Source organism: Lissotriton vulgaris, chromosome 1_2 (genome assembly GCF_964263255.1).
Source record: "Lissotriton vulgaris chromosome 1_2, aLisVul1.2, whole genome shotgun sequence".
Classification (NCBI taxonomy): domain Eukaryota; kingdom Metazoa; phylum Chordata; class Amphibia; order Caudata; family Salamandridae; genus Lissotriton; species Lissotriton vulgaris.
This window is the reverse complement of record NC_141686.1, coordinates 77105665-77131279: the sequence shown is the minus strand read 5'-3', so window position 1 is coordinate 77131279 and position 25615 is coordinate 77105665. Positions and strand designations below refer to the sequence as shown.

Below are 25615 nucleotides of genomic sequence, written 5' to 3'. Positions count from 1 at the left end.
TGCAGCCTGAGGGCTAACAATGTCTATTTATAAGCAATTTTCAGGATTTATGAGTGGTTTTACTCATTAAAACACAAAGTTCAAGGGAAATTTGACCTAATGTGTTTTTTGTTTCCTTACTAATTGCAGTACATGTGCTTATATTGTTTTAGCCTGAGTTTTGGAGCTGCATTGGTGTGAGAAAAATAATATATGTATGTACATCTATGGGGAGCAAGATATATGTGTTTTTACATATATATTTTTATATTGTTTCCGGGGTCCCGCACACGGGTGGGAATATTCAGTGCTTATGACTATTGATGAGGATCCCCTGGAAGAGAAGTGTAGGTTAACCACGATGGCCGTATACAGGGACCAGGTTAGTCCCACTGAAAAGGTTGCCTTCTAAAGTCCAGCACAAAGTGTCCCGCTCGCAGTAGAGGAGGCCGTGAGGAGCAGGGAGAGCACTGCAGATTGTAGTCACTGTAGAATTAAGATTCTGTCAGGCATTGCGGATGGCCCTGGCTGGTGATTCGCGTTGGCAGTCCCACCGGGCTGGCAATGCTGTAATGTAAAGTACAGATCTCCTGTTGCAGGTCATTGCTGGCAGTCGTTGTAGCTCAGAGTTGGGTTCACCAGAGCTTCCTGTTGGTAGTCGGCAAGATCTTGCTGCGATCGGGACAGTTCATGGTCACGAAGATCTCAAAACTGCCGGATGTATCCTTTTCTTTAAGAGGAGCTTAAGAGATGCCACACAATGGATGCAGGACCTGGGAGGCACCTCTTGGAGATCACAACACACTTCAGCAGAGTCCAGCAGGGCTCAGGCAGGTCTAATTGTAGGTAGAGTACAGCAGGTTCAGCTGGGCAGTTGCAGAGGCATCTAGAGCTTGTTGTATCCCTGTAGTTCAGAACAGGTCGTCAGCCAGCTAACCCTTGGAGTCACTTCGGCCTGGGATGAAGGGCGCATGTCCAGTCCTCCTTCTCAGCAAGCAGGGGAGGCCTCAAGCACCAGGGCGTTCTTCTGCAATATTCACAGGCCAAAAGAGTAGGTCTATCGGTCCCCTTTTTATACCCGGTACCCACATTGAAGTGCAAGAAACTTCTAGAGTTTTCCCGTACAGAGGTGTCTGGAATTTCCTACCTCCCTGCCCTGGTCCCAGTCTGTCTGGAGGCACATAGGCTAGTGTGAACTCCTTTGTGTATGAGCTGGTCCAGTGCCTTTGAAGTGCAAGTGTGCAACCCCCCATCCCCAATCAAGCCAGGATGGCCCATCCTGCCAACATCCAAACTCTCGGTTGTGATGCTGTTTGGGAGGAATACACAGAGGTCAACTGCACCTAGTCATGTGACCCAGTGAAGTAAAACAGATAGGGCATGAGCACCCCAACCTTCTGAGACTATGCTGCTCAGCTGGCAGCGGTGGCTCCTCCGCTAAGGCAGAGGAGCGCCACCCCACTGCTCTTTGAGCAATGGAAAAAGGAAAAATAAAATGTTAACACCACAATGTTTATCATTTTATTTTTACGGGGCAGTTTTGCGGGGCATGGCTGAACTGTTGTCACAGCCAGCAGGGGGAGGAGTGGTTGGGGCACTTAAGTGCGCATGTGGGTTTGCCTATAGTTTATAGCAGTTTTGAACCTTTTAGGTTTTGTGGCCACCTACTGAATCATTATTGGAAGTAGGGGACCCCCATCTAAGCAGTTTCTATGTTTTGAATCTCAAAAAATACACAAATATACCGAAACAAGTACACATTAAACAAACACAAATCATGGGGAAAAAAAGAGTTCACAAACAAAAGTGAAAACTGAAATTTTTATGGGAAAGATGGAGCTTTTCAAAATTTTGTTTCTAAAAGATGAAGTAATGTGCTAGACTTTTTTACTCTTAATTCATGCTCTTTTTGTCAGCACATAGCAGTGGTGCTTCAGTTGAAGCCAATCATCCATACTAGATTCCCTTGCTGTATTTCTGCTGCTCCTGCGAAGCACAATATCAGATAAATTTTTTGCTTCCAGTTTCAAATTCCATTACGAAGTGTTTTAAAAAGTTACATTTTCAATTAGCTTATTTATGAATACATTGTTAATTAATCTGTTAATATTATATAACTAGCGCAGACCCCTTGAGTAGGCATTGCAGACCCCCAGGAGTCCGCAGACCACAGGTTTATATTGTTTAAATAGGATCATGAAATCCTTGGTTATCACCCATGTTACCTAGTTTGCTTGTCAAAAAGGTGTCAAAGGCAAATAAAGAGTTTAAGAGGAGATGGACAATAACACCTCCATTTTCACACGCTTACAAGAGAAACATACCCTCATGCTTTTCTCACACCTAATACAATTTCAAGTAAGCATAGGTGATTTCCTTACCTGAAAGATTTCTCTTCCAACATCCCCCTCCTCACGGATGCGAGCCAACTCATTTTCCATGGAAACACACTGCTCCCGGTACATGTCAGAAAGCCGGTGGGCCTGTGCCAACTGTTCTTCCATAGTCTAGCACATACGGAAAAGAAAGGCGGAAGTTAGTGCTGTCCAGGATCAGCCTAAGTGTACTTTTGAATGTCAGTGGAAGACAAGAGACTTCAGGGTATTGGTTCTGGTAGGCCAAGGATACATAGCCAAAGAATGGAATAATATTCAAAAATGTAATTTGTCTTGTAAGATCCCATTGTTGCAAGGCTTGGGAAATCATTCAATACTGACATTTTTTTATAGAAATAATTTAATATAAGAAAGTGAGTAGTTCGCAATTTACAAAACTTAGCGTGATGGGAGTTGGGTGTGTAGCATAGAGTAGATGGAAGAAGGTTGCTAGAGGACAGAGGATGGATAGAAGGAAAAATGTGATTATGGGTAGACTGTGGACAGAGGGAACATTGCACTGAGAACAGATGATAGCAATCTCCACCACCTTATGTCCTGTGTGAGAGTTTGCACCAGGGCAATTTAGTTCCATGTGGATAATGGTGGTATTTATTGTGAGACTGATAAACCCCAAATCATTGAGTGAAATTGATTGGAGTGTTCACAATCTTGTTGATAACCTCTAGTCGAAGGACACTCATTTTAAAGTACTTTGCATTTTGGCACCCGACTTCCAGAGTCAGCAGGAATCCATACTTTTGTCTGGATGTGGGCTGCCATGAAAACAAGTTACTTACCTGTAACTTTAGTTCTCCAGTATTGGAAGCTTTCATAGATTCACATGCCTGAATCATTCCCCGTCGTCGAGACGGGATTCTCCGGTATATAAAAAAGCAGTGCTTAGTAGTATAGCAAACTGAAAAGAGGGCTAGGCCCATTTTCCTTTTGCAACCCATAGCCTTTGTTATGTAAAAAAGGCCCAAACTTTTCCCTGAATCAATCAGAGCTCCTCACCCTCTAGAACCCTCCTGAGAGAACCTTCTGCCCCTCAGATTTTTCGTGCACTTGTGCATATAACACACTTTTTGTGCTAAATCCGAGGTGAGTATCTCAGGGGAGGAGGGTGGGTGCATGTGAATCTATGAAAGCTTCCAATACTGGAGAACTAAAGTTACAGGTAAGTAACTTGTTTTCTTACTCCAGTAATGGAACTTTCATAGATTCACATGCCTGAATCAGAATAGCAAGCAGGGACATTATAAAGCACATTTCTCTGATACATTTCATAATCATGCAATACAACTTGAAAAACCAAGCATAACGTATAAAATGTGACTTTGGAACAACAAGAGAAATTACAGAAGGAAAAAAAGCTCACCGTTACTGGATGATATTCCGCAGTACCGCCTCTCCCACCGCCGAATCCAACTCTGCGGCTGCCTCCAAGCTGTAGTGCCTGGTGAAGGTGTGTGTAAATGCCCAGGTCGCTACTCTGCAGATACCCTGGATTGGCACTCCTCCAAACAGTGCAGTGGATGTGGCCACTGCCCTTGTGGAATGGGCATGAACTCGTGCATTCAGAGGCTTTCCAACAGTTTGATGACAGTAGATAATCGCACTGGAAATCCATCTGGCAATTCCCCTCTTTGACAGAGGGAAACCTTTCCTGGGTCCGCTGAAAGCGACGAATAACTGAGAAGATTTGCGAAAAGCCTTCGTTTCTTTCAAGTAAAACTTCATACATCTTTGAACGTCCAGTGAGTGCAACACTCTTTCCGCTGCGGTTAACGGGTGAGGAAAGAAACGTTTTAACACCAACGGCTCATTCAGATGAAAATCAGTTGGCACCTTAGGAATGAACTTCAGGTTCGTCCTGAGAATCATCCTATCCTCTTGAAACTGTAAGAAAGGCTCCTAAATCGTGAGCGCTTGTAGTTCATCTACTCTTCTTGCTGAAGTCAATGCAATGAGAAGAGCCACTTTCCAGGATAAGAACTTAAGGTCCGCCCTGTGTATCGGTTCAAAGGGTGGTTTCAGCAATTGAGAGAGTACTATATTCAGATTCCATAGTGGTGGTGGAGGCTTTACTGGGGGAAAGACTCTGAATATCCCCTTCATAAACTGCTTTATTATGCTCGAGGACCATAAGGACAGGCCTGACTATGACCTCCTGTAGCGGGATAACGCAGCCAAATGCACCTTGATGGAAGCGTCTGCTAATCCTGACTTCGCTAATAGCAGAATGTAAGGTATAATTTGATGAGGTGCAGCAGTAAGAGGGTGAACGTTATGTCTCTTACACCACAGACAAAACCTCTTCCATTTCATCCTGTAGGTTTTGTTGGTAGTCTCCGCCCTGGCTTTGGACAGGATCTCCCTACATTCGTGTGAGATGTTCAGATGACTAAACTCACAGTGTTCAGGAGAAAGGCTGCTAATCGCAAGGATTTCGGGTCCGGATGGAGCACCTGACCCTTGGACATTGTCAGAAGCGATGGAATTGGATGCAGCCGAATTGGACGGTCCTCCGACAGCAGCAGCAGTTCCGTGAACCAGTGCTGTCTGGGCCACCACAGGGCTACTAGGATCAGCCTGCACGGTTCTTTCTTGATCTTCACCAATACGCGGGGAAGAAGAGGAATTGGAGGAAAACCGTAGGCAAAGACGCCGGACGATGCCTTGGAAACACCTTGTAAAGCGCTCTGATACTCCTGGGTCCAGCCAGCGCTATATAAAACTTCTTAAATAAATAAAATAAATAAATAAATAAAATAAATGCCATGGAAAACGCATTCCCCCAAGATCCCTTCAGGGGAAGCCAGCTTGCGAAGTACTGGCATTTCCTGTTTTTCCTTGTTCCGAAGTGGTCCACTATCGGTGTTCCCCATCTTCGAAATATGCTGTCCAGGATCCACTGGTCCAGCTCCCATTCGTGGCAGGACGATTTGAGCCTGCTGAGAGTATCTGCCTTGACGTTTTGATCCGCCCGTTCTGCTGCCAATGATATTCCTTGCTGAAGAGCCCATTCCCGTATTTCTTGGGCTTCCTGAGACAGGGAGAGAGATCTTGTTCCCCCTTGTTTGTTTACATAGTACCATCGCCGTAGTGTTGTCTGTTCTTACCAACACCGGCGAACCTCTTATCCTTGGTAGAAAAGCTTGTAATGCCAAGCGGATCGCTCTGAGCTCCAGCAGATTTATGTGTAATTGCTGCTCGTGCACCTTCCAACGACCGCTGACTTGAAGGTCCTGAAGGAAAGCTCCCCATCCTTCTAGAGACGCATCCGTCGTCACCACTAGAGGAGCAGCTCTTGCCAGAAAGTCAGACCTGGAGACACATTTTCTTTTTGTGTCCACCACTCTGCTGCTTGTACCATAATGTAAATTGTAAATGTAAATTGATACTTGTATAGCGCACTACTCACCCGCAAGTGTCTCAAGGCGCTTGAACGAATACCGCTGTGGAACCCATCCTGGCTTTCCCTGTGAGGCGTCCACTCCTGGGCACCCCCAAGGTGGAGGCCAGGCATCCTTAGCGTTGTGGGGGCCATTGTGGAGATTAAGCAAGCTATTGCCCAGAGTTGCAGAGTGGGACTCCATGATTGGAATAGGCACGAGGCGAGAATTATCAGGTCTGTGGAATTTTTGAGCCCAAGACCCGCCGAGGGGGGGAATTGAACCCTGGTCCCGCGCTAGACCTCTGCATCAGGGTCTGCCACTCTAATCATTGAGCCACATTTCTCCTACCATCACTGGTGTCACCCAAATTGTGTCGTCGAAGGATCCCTCCACTTGACGCCATTGGAGATCGATCTGCTCCTGCCATGGGCGCATCCTTAACCTGCAGCAAGGCTCCAGGGAATACAAGATGACATGCCCAGCAAGGATTTGTACCTGCGGACTGAAAGAGACTTTCTTTTTACAAAGTCTTGGAAGAGGGACACAATCCTTAGTTGCCTTTCTTCGGAGGGAAACGCCTTGTTGCAGTCCATGTCTAATATTGCCCCCAGAAATGTGATCAATTTTGTTGGGTGTAGGTTTGACTTTCCCTCGTGGAGAGTCAATCCCAGTTTGGCGAACAAGTCTATGCAGGCCTGTACTTTTGATGGTGCTTTGACTAACCAGTTGTTGAGGTAAGGAAATATTTGATGTTTTTGCTTCCTCAACACAGCCGCTACTGGAGCCAGGCATTTTGTGAATACTCATGGCTCGGACTTCAAGCCGAATGGCAGTACCCTGAATTGGTAATGTCTTCCGGCTACTAAGAATCAAAAGGTACTGTCTGTGTGCAGGATGGATCGGCACGTGGAAATACGCGTCTTGTAGGTCTAATATAGTCATATGATCTCCTGGGTTCAATAACGGAAGGATGTCCTGCAGAGACATCATCCTGAAAGATTGCTTCCTGAGATAGGTGTTTAAGGATCTGAGATCCAGAATGGGGCGCCATTGGAGCTTGTTTTTCTTGATAAGAAAAAACCTGGAGTAAAACCCCTTGATTTGAGGACCCACTGGTCCGTTGTTATATTCCGCCAATTGTGAAGATAGTGAGCAATCTTTCCACCCAGTGGAGCATCTGGCATAGCCAAAAGATGGAGGTTGTCCTTGCCGATGGGTGTTGTCCTTCCATCGGCCACCCCGTTCTCTTGGAGTTGATTTTGTATACCCTCCTGATTGACGCTGATTGTACTGTTGACGGTAAGGCTGCGATGAGGCCGAATAAGAAGAATATTTCCCTTGTTGGTATCCTCCTCTATACGAGGACTGTCCTCTACCCCATGAGCCATGAAAAGGAGTTTTCCTGTATCATCAATATGCTTCCCAAATAGATCTTCTCCATTGAAAGGGAGGTCTAACATCTTGTTTTGCACCTGCGGCCTAAACGCCGTTGCTCGCAGCCATCCTTGCCTGTGCAGGACCGCTGCTCCTCCCAAGGATCTAAAAGCTGTGGTCGCTATATCCATAGCGCAGTCTATGACTTCAGCTGAAGTCCTTTCCCCTTCCAGGAGAATCTTTTTCGCCTACTGCTTCTCTGGTTCCGGCACCTGGTTAATGTATGGAGACAGGTCACACCACATTTGCCTGTCGTACCTTCCCAAGATAGCGAGGGCATTAGCAGCTCTCACTAACAGAGCAGAAATGAAGGAAAACCGTTTCCCTGCATTATCCAACCTTCTGCCCTCTCTGTCCGGAGGTGTTGTGATTGGAGCAGATGGGTTCCTGGATTTCTGTTGTGCCGCCTGAGTAATCACAGAATCCTGTTTGGGATGACCCAAAAGGCAAGCTGGAGCATCAATAGGTGCCTTATACTTTTTATCCAGTCTGGCCAGAACCGGCTTCACCATAGCTGGAGACTCCATGACCTTTAATCCTTCCTCCCAAATGTGAGACACTATAGGCAGGGATCGCACAGATTTCCGATTCGAGTCCTTGAAGTCATATAAAAAGCATTCCGCTTTCTCCTCCGTCATGGACAGTGCAAATCTCTTAGTGGCTCTTTCCATTAAATTATGAAAACCACCGATGTCCTCCGGTGGAGAATCTACTGGCCTCGGCGTAGGAGTTGAAGGTGAGGGGATGAGATGGTCATTTCATTCTGCACTTGGTTCTGCAATCTCCCCATCCTCATGATCGTCATCCGAGGTATCGTGATGTAACGTCGGTGGTGGAAACCTAGCAACAGGTTCCGGCAAAATCTCTCTCCTACGTACCGGTGTCCCTGGTACCGACCGTGGACGCGGAGTAACCTCTGGGACTTGCTGAGTGGCTGGAGTCGCTGGGTATCTCCTCCTATAATCCTCCAACATGCCCTGGAGGTCCCTCAACAAAGAGGATGGCACATTTGTCATCTCCTCATGTTGCTGTTGGCTATATTGGTACTGTTCTTGGGGATGTTTCTGAAAACCCCCATATTCTTCCTCAGAATCCACCTCCTGGTACTTGACCTGCAATTGCGTAGAGCTACTCGCAAACCCATATTCGTCATCTTCCTCCTCCGAATCTTCCTCTTCAAGCAGGTGAGATGGCACCAATGGAGAGACCTTGCTCGGAGATGTAACTTCTGGCGTTATAGGCTTTTTCCAAGGCACCAATCTTTTCTCTGATGATTTTTCACTTGTCGACGAGTCCGTCGACGAGATCCCATTGCCTTCGTCGACCAAGTCATCGTCGCCGACGCCACAGTCGACGTCGTAGTCACCGTCGACGCTGTCCTCGACGGCGCTCCCATCGACGTCATCGTCCTTATCGACGTCGTCGTCCTCGTTGACGCACCCGTCGCGCTCGTCGACGGTAATACCGTCGACAATATCGCCCGGTGATAATTCCAACCCGGCCCCGCTCGAGACCAGGTACACTAGGAGTAATCGTCTGGACGAGTGGTCCAGTCAAAAATCACTGCTCGGTATGAAGGGCAAACTAAAGGGAGGAAAATATAAAGGGGTTCAGACTTGTTGCTCATATCAAACGCGCCGACATTGTCGAGTAGTGCTCGAATTTCCACATTTGCTGTAAAGAAAAGCACCGAGATCTCACCTTGAGGGTACGTTATGTGTACACTGACTATATTTTTTGAAATTTGGTCAATACTTGTCATCCTCTGTAACTGTGAAAATTTCATATAATTTTTCTCTTCCACCCTGTGAAAAATCAACTGTTATGTACAACTGCAATCTTACCACTCCTCTTTTACTAACACATACCCTTAATGGGGCACACATGATGTGATGTTGTCTTATAATGAATTGAGTGTCCTGGGGGGACATTCTCTATATCGTAACTGCTTTGTGGCAATACATTAATTATGAACAGTGGTGTATAGCATTCACTACCACGATTCCTATATTAATACTGCATTGTCTATGAGATATTGACTACGAATAGAATGGTTCAACATTCACCACAATGATACTTGATGACGGAGGTTTATGAATATGTTTTGCCAATCAAATGAACCATTACACAAGAAATGTTAATTATATTTAAGATTGTTGTGCAACGTGTCAATGATTGCGAGTACCTACTGTATACAGGTTTCAACTACTTATTTACTTGAATTGTACAATCGGCATCACGGCACCGCGTAGATCCTTTGCATGACCTCACCTACTATAAGCATGACCAAGACTCTATTTAATATATGCACGGCTTTATTTTTCATTTCAATAACGATTCTTCATTTTTCATTTCAATACCGATTATGCTTCAATAATCGCTATATATCTTGACGACTCTTAACTAGAGGAAGTGTACCCACTTCTGGCACACTTGCCGTTCTAGTCTTCCCAAGACGGATGAAACCGACAATATTTAAGCACTTCCGGGTCGACATCACGTGTCTGCACCCGGAACCACGGCAGGAGCACTCGTCCTGCTTATCTTCTCCCGCAAAACGGGTAAGAAATGTTAAATACGACCTCGACCGTTTGAGGTTCCTTTGATCTGGTACTCCATCAACTGATCAGGTTTTGTATATAAGTTAAATCCAACCAGCGGGCAACCTTGATCTACGATCATAATTGATAGATAATGCCTGGAATCCCGTCCTTTGAGGTTTCCTTTTACGCTTTTCTTCAATAACCAATCGTGTTGTTATTCTCAAGGAGTTTTAAACCAGCGGTCATTAGTGATCTACGTGGGAGTGTGATACACTTATATTTCCTTTTCTACCAACAAGAACGGGCAAACTAATGCTCTTGTTCCCGTTTCTCTTTTCTTTTCCTCCACTTCCGGGATTACGGACTTGTAACCAGGAATCCCACTGATGAGCCTTATAAATCCTACGCTTTGAAAAAGTGGATGCTTCTACTTTCCCAGTCATTTCGCTACAGAAGTCGATTGGGATCTTCACATAACGTACTCTCAAGGTGAGATCTCGGTGCTTTTCGTTACAGCAAATGTGGAAATTCGAGCACTACTCGACAATGTCGGCGCATTTGATATGAGCAACAAGTCTGAACCCCTTTATATTTTCCTCCCTTTAGTTCGCCCTTCGTACCGAGCAGTGATTTTTGACTGGACCACTCGTCCAGACGATTACTCCTAGTGTACCTGGTCTCGAGTGGGGCCGGGTTGGAATTATCACCGGCACAGCGGTGAGCTCCTCTTTTTAATTTCACTCACTTTGAAGGTATCTCCTACACTCTGACAAGTAATAATTTTGCTAGAATGTCCCCCTTTTGTTTTATTGCCTTAAACTCTCATTACCGTGTAGATTTACTTTCCTTTTCTTTCTCTTCCCTTCGTTTTTGGTAATACTATAGACCTGTAGCCATATACTCATCGACTACAGGTAGGAAGCGCACGATTATAATTCTACAGGTTCTGTCTCCCACCATAGGGAGGCCTTAACACCCGACCCACCCGCACCTGTCGTAATATTCTGATCTCCTATTAGACCATACGAGGACTCTCCTACACGTGCACCTTCACTATTCCTTCCCTCTCGGACAACCGACCATCCACCCACCACCACAGTCCTCTACACAATCGCGCCCATTTGCGATTCACTTTACGACTTGCTTCTACACTAGTGTTCACTTTCACTGTATCCTTCGTGATAAGCGGGTACGGTGTTGTGTGCTTCCATGTATGCTGCTGCACTTTGTCACCACCATCATTCTCACTCTGCACCTGCACTATAAGTAGCTACATATACAATGTTATGTTCCTTAAACACACCACAATGTACTCCATCCTGTATCTTGTATCCTCCCCAGCCCTGAGGAGTCGCCAAAGTTCTGTAACTGTTTGGCGACGAAACACGTGTCGGCTGGCCATCCATAACATTAAAGAGGAACCAGATTACCAATCGTCCTCTTTCTTCTGCGAATGTGGATTCTTGAACTTTTAAATGTCCATTGAGACATAATTTCTGTACTTTTTCTATTGGGTGTGCAACAGGTCTTTTCTCACGTACCTAGTGTGTGTCTTGGCACACATGTTTGGAGGAGTTTAGGGCTTTTATCCCCTCACCTGTATGCACCCTCACCTATCCATACCTGTGTTACTTCCGTGAGCAGTGCGCCCAGTATTTCCCTCAACTAAAAACCCTGGTCTCAATTGTGTCATTGTTAGAGAAGAGGGGGGCTGCCGCCACGTCTTTTGTCATACGATTAGGGATTAGCACCTCTATCCCACATAATGAACAGAGACAAAGCTGCTGAGGAACTCTTTGACAACCTTGCTAAGGGTATGTCATCTTATAAAGCAACTACTAGTAGCACCCCTAGTGTTACCAAGCCAGAGGGTCTTAGAGATAAGTTTATAAGACTTGAGAAACTTAAGAAATTAGAAAATTCAAAGTGGTGGGATGGCACCACTCTGAAACAATATGCTACACTGAAACGCATACCTAGAGGCTTGAGGGCACAGATTTCCCTACATATGATGATCTGGACACCCATCTCCTGGGTAAATGGGAAGAAGCCCGTACCACCAATTCAAACATCCTCATGGACATCCTCATTGAGAGTTCTGATCGTAAAGTCTCCAAATTCCAAGCCGAAATTGCCACTTTGGAGCAGGAGATAAAAAATTTGAACCGTCCCGAATCTACCATCAAGAACTACACCATACTAGATGATTCTTCTCAAGCACCAGAATGAGATTAAAAGTCGTAAAGCTAGACAGTTAAAAAGAGAGGAGGCCGACTACACCGAGGGTAGAATCTTCACATATGCCAAAAAATATGATTATATGATCACCAAACCTTCACAAAAAAGAAGAGATACATCCAATCTAACTGATGCTAGTTCAATTTCGTCAAGCAGCACTTCACTTAGCACAGTCAGTGTTAGTGAGGATGACACCAACAGAACAGACAGCGAGACTACACCTTTTTTATGCGAGATACAGCGGATCAGGAGAGGCAATCGCATCCCAGATCCAAAACCCGCAGGGGCAGGAGGGGGAAACGTAGAAGATTACAAAAGGAAACTGAGATCTGGAAACAATCAGAAATAACTGATACACAGGAAGGGGAATTTCGCTCCTTCCTTGCATCAGCAAGATGGCTGAGAAGCTAGTGAATGTGCAGCTATCCCAATTCCTTGAGACTAACAATCTCCTTCGTCAATCCCAAACAGGATTCCGGCCCGGCCATGGCACGGACACTGCTCTCCTCTCCGTCATCGAGGAGGCGAGGTGCATCCTGGATTCAGGAGGATCAGTGGCAGTGATCCTCCTGGATCTCAGTGCCACCTTTGATACGGTGGACCACCGTGTCCTTCTCCATCGCCTGGCCAGGGCAGGAATCGTGGGAACTGCACACGCATGGATTAACTCCTTCTTATCCGGTCGCTCATTTCAGGTGTGGGACGGCAACTCACGATCAGACCCTCTCCCACTCTCAAGTGGTGTCCCTCAGGGGTCTTCGCTTAGTCCCACCCTGTTTAATGTCTACATGGCCCCCCTTGAAGATGTCGTGACCCCGTACGGGATAAAAATAGTAAACTATGCTGACGACACACAACTTGTCGTCTCTTTGTCCCTCCTAGATAAACACCCTGACGCCCTTCTGAACTGTCTCCAGGATATCCACACCTGGATGTGTGAATCTTCCTTGAAACTGAACGGCGCAAAAACCGAGGTCATGCTCTTGGGCAACAAATGGACCTCCATCCCACCTTCAGTTTGGCCAGACGCCTTTGGTGAGATCCCCACACCCAAAAAAGAAATTAAGACACTAGGGGTATGGCTTGAACCTGACCTCACCATGAAGACCCAGGCTACCAAAACTGCTGGCACATGCTTTGGCCTCCTACGGTCAATTCGCAAGATTCTCCCTCTCCTTCCTCCCCTATCCAGGAAACTATTGGTTCAAGGGCTCATCCTAGCCCGGCTGGACTATAGTAACGCCGTTTACCTCGGCGCACCTGAATTTACCCTGGCCAAACTCCAACGGACCCAAAACGCGGCGGCGAGGCTCATTATGAACCTCCCTCCCAGAGCCTCTGCCAAACCTGCCCTTAAAGCTCTGCATTGGCTTCCTGTCCGCCAGCGTGTAGAGTTCAAAGCCTTGTGCACCACCCATAAACTTATCAACGGTGTTGGTCCAGCAGCTCTGAAAGACATGGTCATCCCCTACAAGGCACCCAGACTCCTCCGCTCCGACGGCGAACATCTGGCCACAGTCCCTAGGTTCAAGAAGGCTCGCACCGGTGGCCGACGGTTCTCTGTCAAAGCCTCTGCAGGATGGAATTCTCTTCAGCGCAATTTACGCCTGGAACCTTGTCACGCCCTCTTCCCCAAAAAATTAAAAACCTTCCTGTTCCCCAATTAGTTCCCTCGGTTGCCCTCTCTTGGTTCTCACAAATTTACAGCGCGGGGATGCCTACGGGTCACCAGGCGCTTTACAAATCGCAAAATAAAAATAATAAAAATAAAATAAGTTCAGGTGATTAATCTATCCTCAAAAACCCTAACCCCTAACATGATCTCCCTTCTTAGTAAAGGACTTAACTTTAACCCTTTCGCTAACACTGACATCTGCAGACTTAAGGTTGACCTGTTTAAATTTGTACGCAACCTGAAACTGAAAAAGCATTTTTCTAGCAAGATTGTGTCTAATAAACCCTCTACGAACATCCCTACCCAGTTTAAGCCTGGTATTTTAACTATCAACGATATTCAAGCCACACATCTCTTACTGTCTCTAAGTGATCTAGAACAACCTCCTCACGACATGGAGAAACTACTTGAGGAACTTAACATTGAGTCAGTCTTTAGCATCGTGAGTGGACTGAAGTCCAAATCCAAATGGATTCCGACTTTACCAGGAGGCAACTCCATAGACAACTTCCATAAACGCGTTTTGGAAGACATTGACAAATTAGACCATAAGAGAGATCTATGCACATTTAGATACAAGGACAATTTAACAACAGGGGAACGAGCCGCCCTAAATACCCTTACCAAAGATAATGAAATAATCATCAGGGAAGCTGATAAAGGGGGCAACGTTGTCATTATGAATAAGACAGACTACCAAGAAGAAATACTGAGTCAACTACAAGATACAACATGCTATGAAAGCCTTGACTACAATCCCATAGCTTCCCTTACTACTGACATTAACAGTTTTCTTTTGACATGTAAAGAAAGTGGACTCATTAATGAAGATGAATACTTCTATTTGAAAATACTCAAACCTACATACCCTTGCCTGTACACCTTGCCAAAGGTACACAAGAACCTCCCCTTTCCTCCTGGGAGACCCATTATCTCGGGCATAGGGGGTCCTACAGAGAGACTAGCTGAGTATGTAGACCTATTCTTAGGGCCCCTGGTTCGCAATCTACCTTCATTTATACAAGACACTAAACATATATTGAGCATACTCTCTGATCTACAGTGGCAACCAGGCAATCTTTTAGTAACCATGGATGTGGTAGCGCTATATACTAGCATTAAACCTGATCTGGGACTAGAAGTGGTAACCAAGTGTTTACACAACCGTCCTGCCACAATGTGGCAACACACTAACATGCTGACATCCATGATGGAACTCATCTTAAAAAATAATGTGTTCATGTTCAACAACTCATGGTATAGACAAATAAAAGGCGTCGCCATGGCCTCCAAATTTTCCCCTTCTTTCGCTAATTTATTCATGGGTGCACTAGAAAAGGACCTTATGTGGGGAAACAAAGGGTCAAAATTTATAGACTCTATAGTATTTTGGGGAAGATACATAGACGACTGTCTATTGATCTGGTCCGGCTCACATGAACTTTTGACGGAATTCCACGAACACTTGAACCATAACACTTGGGACATGAGTTTCACCATGGTAGCCAGCCTAGACAGAGTTGAATTTCTTGACTTAGAAATCTATATATCAGACAATAAACTGAATAGCAAACTTTTCAGAAAAAACACTGCTTGCAATGCGATCTTGCACGCAAATAGCGCTCATCCATCCCACCAGATAAGCGCCATCCCATTTGGAGAATTCTTAAGAGCTCGCAGAAACTGCAGTGATGACATTGACTTTAACGATACTCTAAGGGAAATGCAGGCACGATTCAAGAAAAGAGGTTACTCAGATGACCTACTTAACAGAGCAACTGAGCGTGTCAAAATGATTAAAAGAACTGACACACTCGATAAGAAACACACTGACACTAGAACTGAATCCCAAACTACACGTATGATTACTGACTTTAACAGCCAACATCAAGCCCTACGCAAAACCTTCACCAAACATTGGCATATTCTCAGGGCTGATAAGAGTATTCAAGACTTCATAGGAGAATATCCACAGCTTACTTTCAGGAGGGGCAGAACCCTGAGAAACAGACTGAGCCCAACAATTCCTAGCAGTATTTCAACCGACACCTGGCTAACCAAACGAAACACTGGCTTCTTCAAATGTGGATTTTGTTCCATGTGTCGGTGGGCCAAACACAAAAACAACAAATTTCATGATGCAAATGGGGAAAAATATTCAATCAAGACTAACATTAACTGCACCACACGGTTTGTAGTATACATTATTGAATGTGTTTGCAGGAAATTTTATGTGGGCAGTACCATCAACCCTCTCAAGGAAAGAATAGCTGAACATATTAGGGCCATTCATAAACAAGATCCTAGATACCCAGTTGCTCTGCATGCGGCCGCATGCTTCGACCAAACTGTAGATAAACGCATTGTCTTCTTTGGGATCGACACTGTGCCACAAGGAATACGGGGCGGAAACAGAGAACTCAAGCTAAGACGGTTGGAGGCTATGTGGATACTCCGCCTTCGAACAGTGGACCACGGTCTAAATTTTCATCAAGAAATGCAATATTTCCTAGGCGACTAGTCTCTGATCTTCATTCTGTTATTTCCCACAGATACAAGAACAGAATATACACTGACTATAGTTTTTGAAATTTGGTCAATACTTGTCATCCTCTGTAACTGTGAAAATTTCATATAATTTTTCTCTTCCAACCTGTGAAAAATCAACTGTTATGTACAACTGCAATCTTACCACTCCTCTTTTACTAACACATACCCTTAATGGGGCACACATGATGTGATGTTGTCTTATAATGAATTGAGTGTCCTGGGGGGACATTCTCTAGATCGTAACTGCTTTGTGGCAATACATTAATTATGAACAGTGGTGTATAGCATTAACTACCACGATTCCTATATTAATACTGCATTGTCTATGACATATTGATTACGAATAGAATGGTTCAACATTCACCACAATGATAGTTGATGACGGAGGTTTATGAATATGTTTTGCCAATCAAATGAACCATTACACAAGAAATGTTAATTATATTTAAGATTGTTGTGCAACGTATCAATGATTGCGAGTACCTACTGTATACAGGTTTCAACTACTTATTTACTTGAATTGCACAATCGGCATCATGGCACCGCGTAGATCCTTTGCATGACCTCACCTACTATAAGCATGACCAAGACTCTAATTAATATATGCACAGCTTTATTTTTCATTTCAATAACTATTCTTTATTTTTCATTTCAATACCGATTATGCTTCAATAATCGCTATATATCTTGACGACTCTGGACTTGTAAATGTAAATGTACTGGACTTGTAAAGCGCACAGCTGCCCGTAAGCGTCCCGGCGCTTGCTTAGGGAACCCGTCCTGGTATTCCCCTGTGAGAAACCACAGCAGGGTGTCCACAAGGTGAAAGCCAGGCATCCCACCGCGAGGGGCCGTAGTGGAGATTAAGCAAGCTATTGCCCAGAGTCGCAGAGTGTGACCCCGTGAGTTGAGTAGGCACCAGAGCGAGAATTGTCGAGTCCGTGGAATTTTGAGCCCGAGACCCGCCGAGGCGGGGAATCGAACCCTGGTCCACGGTCGATCTCAGCTTCCGGGTCTGCCGCCTCTAACCACTGAGCCACGCTTCTCCAACTAGAGGAAGTGTACCCACTTCCGGCACACTTGCCGTTCCAGTCTTCCCAACAGGGATGAAACCGACAATACTTAAGCACTTACGAGTCGACATCACGTGTCTGCACCCAGGAGCACTCGTCCTGCTTATCTTCTACCGCAAAACGGGTAAGAAATGTTAAATACGACCTCGACCGTTTGAGGTTCCTTTGATCTGGTACTCCATCAACTGATCAGGTTTTGTATATAAGTTAAATCCAACCAGCGGGCAACCTTGATCTACGATCATAATTGATAGATAATGCCTGGAATCCCGTCCTTTGAGGTTTCCTTTTACGCTTTTCTTCAATAACCAACCGTGTTGTTATTCTCAAGGAGTTTTAAACCAGCGGTCATTAGTGATCTACGTGGGAGTGTGATACACTTATATTTCCTTTCCTACCAACAAAAACTGGCAAACTAATGCTCTTGTTCCAGTTTCTCTTTTCTTTTCCTCCCCTTCCGGGATTACAGACTTGTAACCAGGAATCCCACTGATGAGCCTTATAAATCCTACGCTTTGAAAAAGTGGATGCTTCTACTTTCCCAGTCATTTCGCTACAGAAGTCGATTAGGATCTTCACATAACGTACTCTCAAGGTGAGATCTCGGTGCTTTTCGTTACAGCAAATGTGGAAATTCGAGCACTACTCGACAATGTCGGCGCATTTGATATGAGCAACAAGTCTGAACCCCTTTATATTTTCCTCCCTTTAGTTCGCCCTTCATACCGAGCAGTGATTTTTGACTGGACCACTCGTCCAGACGATTACTCCTAGTGTACCTGGTCTCGAGCAGGGCCGGGTTGGAATTATCACCGGCACAGCGGTGAGCTCCTCTTTTTAATTTCACTCACTTTGAAGGTATCTCCTACACTCTGACAAGTAATAATTTTGCTAGAATGTCCCCCTTTTGTTTTATTGCCTTAAACTCTCATTACCGTGTAGATTTACTTTCCTTTTCTTTCTCTTCCCTTCGTTTTTGGTAATACTATAGACCTGTAGCCATATACTCATCGACTACAGGTAGGAAGCGCACGAATATAATTCTATAGGTTCTATCTCCCACCGTAGGGAGGCCTTAACACCCGACCTACCCGCACCTGTCGTAATATTCTGATCTCCTATTACACCATACGAGGACTCTCCTACACGTGCATCTTCACTATTCCTTCCCTCTCGCCACTCGGACAACCGGCATCCACCCACCACCACAGTCCTCTACACAATCGCACCCATTTGCGATTCACTTTACGACTTGCTTCTACACTAGTGTTCACTTTCACTGCATCCTCCGAGATAATCACACCCATTTGTGAACCACTATTTGACTTGCATCTACACTAGCGTTCACTATCACTGTATCCTTCGTGATAAGCGGGTACGGTGTTGTGTGCTTCCACGTATGCTGCTGCACATTGTCACCACCATCATTCTCACTCTGCACCTGCACTATAAGTAACTACATATACAATGTTATGTTCCTTAAACACACCACAATGTACTCCATCCTGTATTTTGTATCCTCCCCAGCCCTGAGGAGTCGCCAAAGTTCTGTAACTGTTTGGCGACGAAACACGTGTCGGCTGGCCATCCATAACATTAAAGAGGAACCAGATTACCAATCGTCCTCTTTCTTCTGCGAATGTGGATTCTTGAACTTTTAAATGTCCAATGAGACATCATTTCTGTACTTTTTCTATTGGGTGTGCAACAGGTCTTTTCTCACGTAGCTAGCAGTACAGAGTTTTGAGGGGTGCTGGATCATCAACATTCAGCCCAGAAGATCCAACAAAAGCATAGAACAGATACATTTTCCCATTTGGAATTAACCATCTCCCCCTGGGTCTGCAACACATTCATCCAAAGCAACCTTAGCAGACCTTTTGATCAAGATTTTCACCCCTTAACACAAAATGATTGGCTGGTGCAAACAAAGTGCTCGACCCACTTTTGTTTCTTCAGGATATCCTTCCATTCTTCCTGTAATATTATAGCTTCATTATCTAAATGTCTCAACTCCAAAATTCTTCTCCTCCTACTATTCACCTTGAGGTCATTCACATTCCATGTTAAAACCTTTAATGGTGCATTTGCATTTGGGTCTACCATTTTACACTATGGAATCTTCTAGTTCCTCTCTGAGCTCCTTGCTTCTTTATCTTCTTGACATTTTGCCAAAGAGGTCTTATTTATCCCTCCTCAATTTTCTCCTGCATGCTTCCCACCCAGTGTTTTCTTGTCTATTCACATTCTTGTTGTGAACGCCCCCGCCCTCACACACACTCTCAGAAACCCTCCCTAAATCCATGTCGGTTATTCTCACTATACCCATTTGAGCCCTTTTCTTTCATGGTGTTTTATTTTTGTTTCTGGTGTGCCCTAATCTGTTCCACTAAGTTTCCTACCTCCTTCGGGTCTCTTAAATTATAGATCTTGTTGTTCCACATGATTTTTAAAGTGGCAGGGAATATCATTTGGGCAGTGGCTCCTAGCGTAGCAAGCTCTTGGATGTACTTCCCTAACTCTCACTGTCTATCCTATGTAGGCCTATAAAAATATGTTTCCATTATTGCATTATTTTTCAAAGATTACATTTTATCTTGGAGTTCTTTTCTCCAGTCTTTAATGCTTGAATTTCTACCTGATTAGTTTCAACTTCCCTATTAAGTTCTTCTACAGCGGTTTCCACAGCACTCATTCTCTATATTAAGGTATTCATTTTGCCCTGAAGGGTATCACAAGCTTCCTGTATCATTGCCTGATTTTTTTCAGGAATTGCGAATTTAGCCCTGATGTCTTCAGTTAGTTATTAGCATTCTTTAATTTCCTGTCTGGCCTTCAGGACCTTGGGACTTGGGATTTGAAGCTTGAAATTGTGTTTCATGTGTGTGTATCTGCTCAAGCACCTCTTCTCCACCTAGCACCTCAAAGCTATTGCTAACTTCACATCCTCTAAATAACGACAGTCCCCTTTTCTTCAAGTTTTAAAGAGGTGTCAACACCTCTGAGGGATATTTACCAACAAGTTAAGGGTGAGCCATGTGGTGTATCCAGGGTTGCAGAGAGATTGACAAATTTACAAATGTTACAATTTTCAAAAACAATCTGTCTAGAATTCTATTAAACCAAAAACAACAAGCAATACATCCAAGGTTTTTACACAATGGTAAACTGATGAGACTATGCACACTCACAGGAATATTTCATATAAAAGTTTCTTTATTTGGTGATATTAACCGACCATTTAGTTAAAAACAAAATTAATCACATTTATTCATTAGAAACATTAAAAGCATTTAAGAACAAAAAATTGAAATGTGTCGACGCGGCGTTTCGGTGATGTAAGTTGTCACCTTCTTCAGGACAATATTTCAGTTTTAAAATCACTATAAAAATTAACAAGTTGTTTAAACATTTTCAGGCTCAATGGTACGGTAATTCCTGTGATAATCGTATGTAATCTATTAACTTTCTAAACATGTGCATATTTATCATATTTTCAACCATTTTCTAGGGTGTCTTTGTCTACAAAGAGCATATATTTAAGGACCAAAACACACTCCTACATCCTATTGACAAGTATATCAAACATTTGTGAATCTCGCACCCAGTTATGGTCTACCCTTACTTGGGTATCCCTTTCTTCGCATTGCTTAATGAGTCCTGAACATCTTTTACAGGTTTAAGCTATCTTATTTGTAAAGTAAAACTTTTAATTGGCTGACAGGAATTACCGTACCATTGAGCCTGAAAATGTTTAAACAACTTGTTGTTCTGGAGAAATGAAGTAATTGTTATTCTTGTATTTTTTTAATTTTTATAGTGATTTTAAAACTGAAATATTGTCCTGAAGAAAGTGACAACTTACATCACCGAAACGCCGCGTCGACACATTTAAATTTTTTGTTCTTAAATGCTTTTAATGTTTCTAATGAATAAATGTGATTAATTTTGTTTTTAACTAAATGGTCGGTTAATATCACCAAATAAAGAAACTTTTATAAGAAATATTCCTGTGAGTGTGCATAGTCTCATCAGTTTACCATTGTGTAAAAACCTTGGATGTATTGCTTGTTGTTTTTGGTTTAATAGAATTCTAGACAGATTGTTTTTGAAAATTGTAAATTTTGTAAATTTGTCAATCTCTCTGCAACCCTGGATACACCACATGGCTCACCCTTAACTTGTTGGTAAATATCGCTCAGAGGTGTTGACACCTCTTTAAAACTTGAAGAAAAGGGGACTGTCGTTTTTTAGAGTACCTAATAACCCTATCCCTTTTCTTTGAAAGGGTTTCTCCTTTAAAATTTCTTTACTTGTAACTTCACATCCTGCCATATCTTCTGTATTTTGTTTATCGGCCTACTACGGATAATTTTTTCCTTTTGCAGACCTAGTTTGTTTAGCAAACAAAGTTGTGGGAGTAAAGATGAATTTGTCACTTCTTTATTAGCCTGAACCTTGAAAAACAATCTCAGGGAGGGGGTAATCTTAATACGTTAATTTGGTTTTTACTGGTGTACTTTACTTCTCCTTTAACACAAACAATTTGTATAGAGAGGTACACCGATCTAACTGCTGATTTTCGCCTTCAGTCGCTACCTCGACCTTTATTCCTCAACGCATATCTGTTTTTTTACATTCTCCAGTTCAGTTAGCAAACAGCCTCCTGCCCTCAGTTGCACTAACCGGTAAACTTTTGTTTTCCTTCCTGCAACTGGAGATTTAGTAGACTCTTAGGGCTTCCCTTTAGTGCCGGGACTGGCACCTTGTGCAGGAACCATAAGACGCCCCATGGTCTTTATATCCCTCGTGTTCTCCAGCGCAATCCCCAAAGGAACGGAGTCGGGCATCACCCAACGGGCGTTCACACTGTCTGGTCCGCACCGGAAGCAGATCTGCGGCAAGACGTGCAGATCCTTGCAAAGCCTCAACGCTGCTTCCGACCACAACCCTATTCTGCCACACTCACCCCAGCCTCCTTGTCTTTGCAAGAGTCTTCTCCTTTCCAACATCTGCAACTGAGACTGTCACAGAAAGCCAACAGCCTCGGAAAAAGTACCTTAAAAAACACTGTGGACGCTCATCCCTACACTCGAAAGTAAGTTCTTTGATTTCCTCGCACCAAGATGTACCCTTGCCATCCTACAACGCCATGTTATAACTTTCGCTTTGTCTCAGTAGAACTTCAAAAGTCTTTTTACATATAGAGGATGCAGAGCTCTGCTGGAGTTGACGGATTAGTAAAAGATTTAGGAAAGGAGATTTAGTTATTGTAAAAATCTGAAACCACATTAGGAAGAAACCTGGTTTAGTCCTCATTACCACTCTATGACTATGGAATACTGTGTATGGTTCAATAGCACATACAGCTTGAATTTCACTAATATGCGCTCAGAGATAATAGCAACTACAAAAGCTACCTACCAAGAAAGGGTTTGCAGGGAGGCTTTTTGAATGGGTTCAAAGGAGTGGGGTCCCAATAATTTATATAGTACCATGTTAATTTCACAAGAGAGAGGAGACTTAACAGGAGGTAAAAAGTGTTTAATACTCCACAGGTGTTCTAAAGAAGGAGGTTTGTAAAAGAGATTTAATATAGATGGTTAGTGCTGCAAGGTCAACTTTAATAGATAGAAATTGAAAGCATAAACATGCTAGATGGAGCAGTTAAGGGATTAACACATTTTCTTCTCAAGTGGCTGGATCACAGCTCTTTTAAATGGACCAACTGCAAAATTTGTTCCAGTTACAGGCACATGGTTTTCTAGTGGAAGGACGTTTGGGTGCTCGAAAAATGTCAATCTTGTGGTAATTTTAGATGACCATATTGCAGGAATTCAGGAGCCAAGCCACTAAGTTTAGTGATGGACAGTGGGGTGCCTGATCTGGCCCCCAAACCTGTACTGCATATCTGTTCTACTTGGCAGTCTCTTGTGTGGGCGCTCGTATAGGTGAAGGAGATCTGTGAACCACCATTAGCAAGGCTATTCAAGTGCTATGATTATCTTAGTTTTGATCTAGTTTTAATAGTCTGTCAGTATGAGGGGGGATTGCAGGAAATGCATAAAAGAAATGTGTTGACCAATCAATAGGGGATTCCCCTTCCACCCGGACTAGTAGAATCGGGAGGTGTAATATCTTGGCATTTCTTGTTTATTGCCTCATTACACAAGTCTAATTGAGGATATCCTGAATCTTGGAAAATTGCCTCCACAACTTCGGCGTTTAGACCCCAGTCATGATTTTCTTGGAAAGTTCAACTGAGGGATTCTGCTTCTATGCTTTGAACACCTGGGAGTTGGACAGATGTGACCAATAAGCTCCTTGCAGTCAGCCATTTTCATATGGCTTGTCACTCGAGGGACAGAGGTCTTGAAGGTGTCCCTCCCAGCTTGTTTAAGTAGTACATTGTTGTTGTGTTTTAAGTCTGAACATGCAGAGAAGTTGTTGTAATTGAAGCAGAAAGGATTTCAAAGCTAGCTGACCTGCTCTCAGCTCTAGCAGGTGGTAAATGTTCTCTTTGTCTAACCATAACCCTTGGGTCCTTAAATGGCTCATTTGAGTTTCTCACCTTTGGAGAGAGGAGTCTGTGACTAGAGTTTGTATAGGGAGACCCTGATGGAATAAGGTAGCTTTAATTAGATTTTTCAGTTTGTCCTGCCAACAAAGTGACTGAATAGCTGATCAAGTAAGAGTCAGTTTCTTTTCTATGCTCTCCGAGAACTGGTACCACTGGTCCTCTAGACGTTGCTGTAAATGCCTCACATGAAGCCTGGCATGAGGAACCAGAAGAAATGCAAGAGGCCACCGACCCCCAATAGGGATGCTATCTGTTGTGTTGGTCGGTGAGGAGTTTGCAATAGATTGTGACATTTCAGTTGGATTGATGATAGCCTCTACTCAGAAGGATACACTTTTACAAACTAGGTATCTATTATCGCTCCAAGGTACTGTTCTCTATGTAGCAGATGAATTGTAGACTTCCTGAGGATCATCAGAAGACCCAATTTGGTCAAACCACTGAGGCTTATATGAAAAAGCTTCAATGTCTCCTCTGAGGATGTTCCTTTTATTAATCAGTCATAAAGGTTAGGGTAGATGAAGATCTTTTGTCTCTTTAGATGTGCTGCGAAAACAGCCATATATTTCGCAAATTTTAGAGGACTAGTCTGAAAGGTAAGAATTTGTATTGAAAATGCCTACAGCCTACTATGAATGAGAGGAATATTTAATATTTTGCTATCAGAATGTTGAAGAAGGCATCTTGAAGATCTATTGCACACATCCTGATTTTTTTCTTTTCTTATGCCCTGGTTCAGTACTATGAGATTGAGAATGGTCCGGAACTCTTTGTTTGGTCCTTTTTCTCGAACCAAAAAGTACCGAGGATAAACTCCCAATCCTTTTTGATGAAACTGGACCTTTGCCACTGCATTTTTCTTTAATACATTTTGACCTCCATTTGCAATAAGTCTTATTGACAGGCCAATATTTTGGCTGGAGGAACAGATAGAGGAAGGGCCTTGAAAGAAAAGAACCTCCATTCTGAACAATATTCAGACCCATTTGTCTGCAGTTATAAGAGGTCACTCTGGAAAATGTCTAACTATGCCCCTTTCAACCAAACGGACTGACTAATAGAGATGGAGAAGAAGAGAATCATTGTTTAGTGGGAGGCTTTTCTGCGTTCACATGCTATTGTCCTACTCTCCCTCTAGAGGTCTTAAATTGGAAATAAGATTGCCTATATTGTTGTTTGTGATGAGACCAATGAGTAGTTTGAACTCTTTGATGGTATTATAGTCTGTCATAAGGCCTGTATCTCCTTCTATAATCTTTCCTCTGTTCTAAGCCCAAAGCTTTCAGTGTGTCTAGCTCCATTTTCATACTCCTCATTCTGTCATCTGCAAGTGATATTAAGAATGTATTTACTGAGAATATGAAGTTCAGGATTCTTTCTTGCACTTCAGGTTTAAGACCGGTTAGCTTAGGACATGAGCATCTTCTAGCGCAAATACCATGGATGTAGCCATGATTTGGCATATCTGATGTATGTACCACTGACCCAACTATTTAGTTTGATACCAGAAAGTCCTCGTTAAGGATTTCTTAAAAGTCTTGTTTGTACTCTTTAGAAAGTGTGTCAGTAAACCTTTGGAGAAACTCCCAGAGAGATTGATCATTTCTCCCCAAAAGAGCAGTACAGCTGGCAGCTATCATAGTGGAAGCAGATGTACCACACATTTTCCATCCTTTTTACTTTCTCTATCCAGTGATACTGAAGAAGGAGCTATTGTGTGTGACTTCTTTGCTGAGCCTACAATTACTAAATATGGAGGTGGATCTG

The 25615-nt window shown here is 43.6% G+C and overlaps 1 protein-coding gene across 2 annotated transcripts in view; it reads right to left on the bottom strand.

Annotated features, from left to right (window-relative positions):
• Positions 1-25615, bottom strand: part of CCDC77 (coiled-coil domain containing 77) — a 293054-nt gene that overhangs the window by 37564 nt on the left and 229875 nt on the right. For both annotated transcript variants that reach the window (XM_086952832.1, XM_086952833.1), the window contains one exon: positions 2361-2486. In XM_086952832.1, the coding sequence (XP_086808958.1) occupies positions 2361-2486 (126 nt within the window). The remainder of the gene's footprint in view (positions 1-2360; positions 2487-25615) is intronic.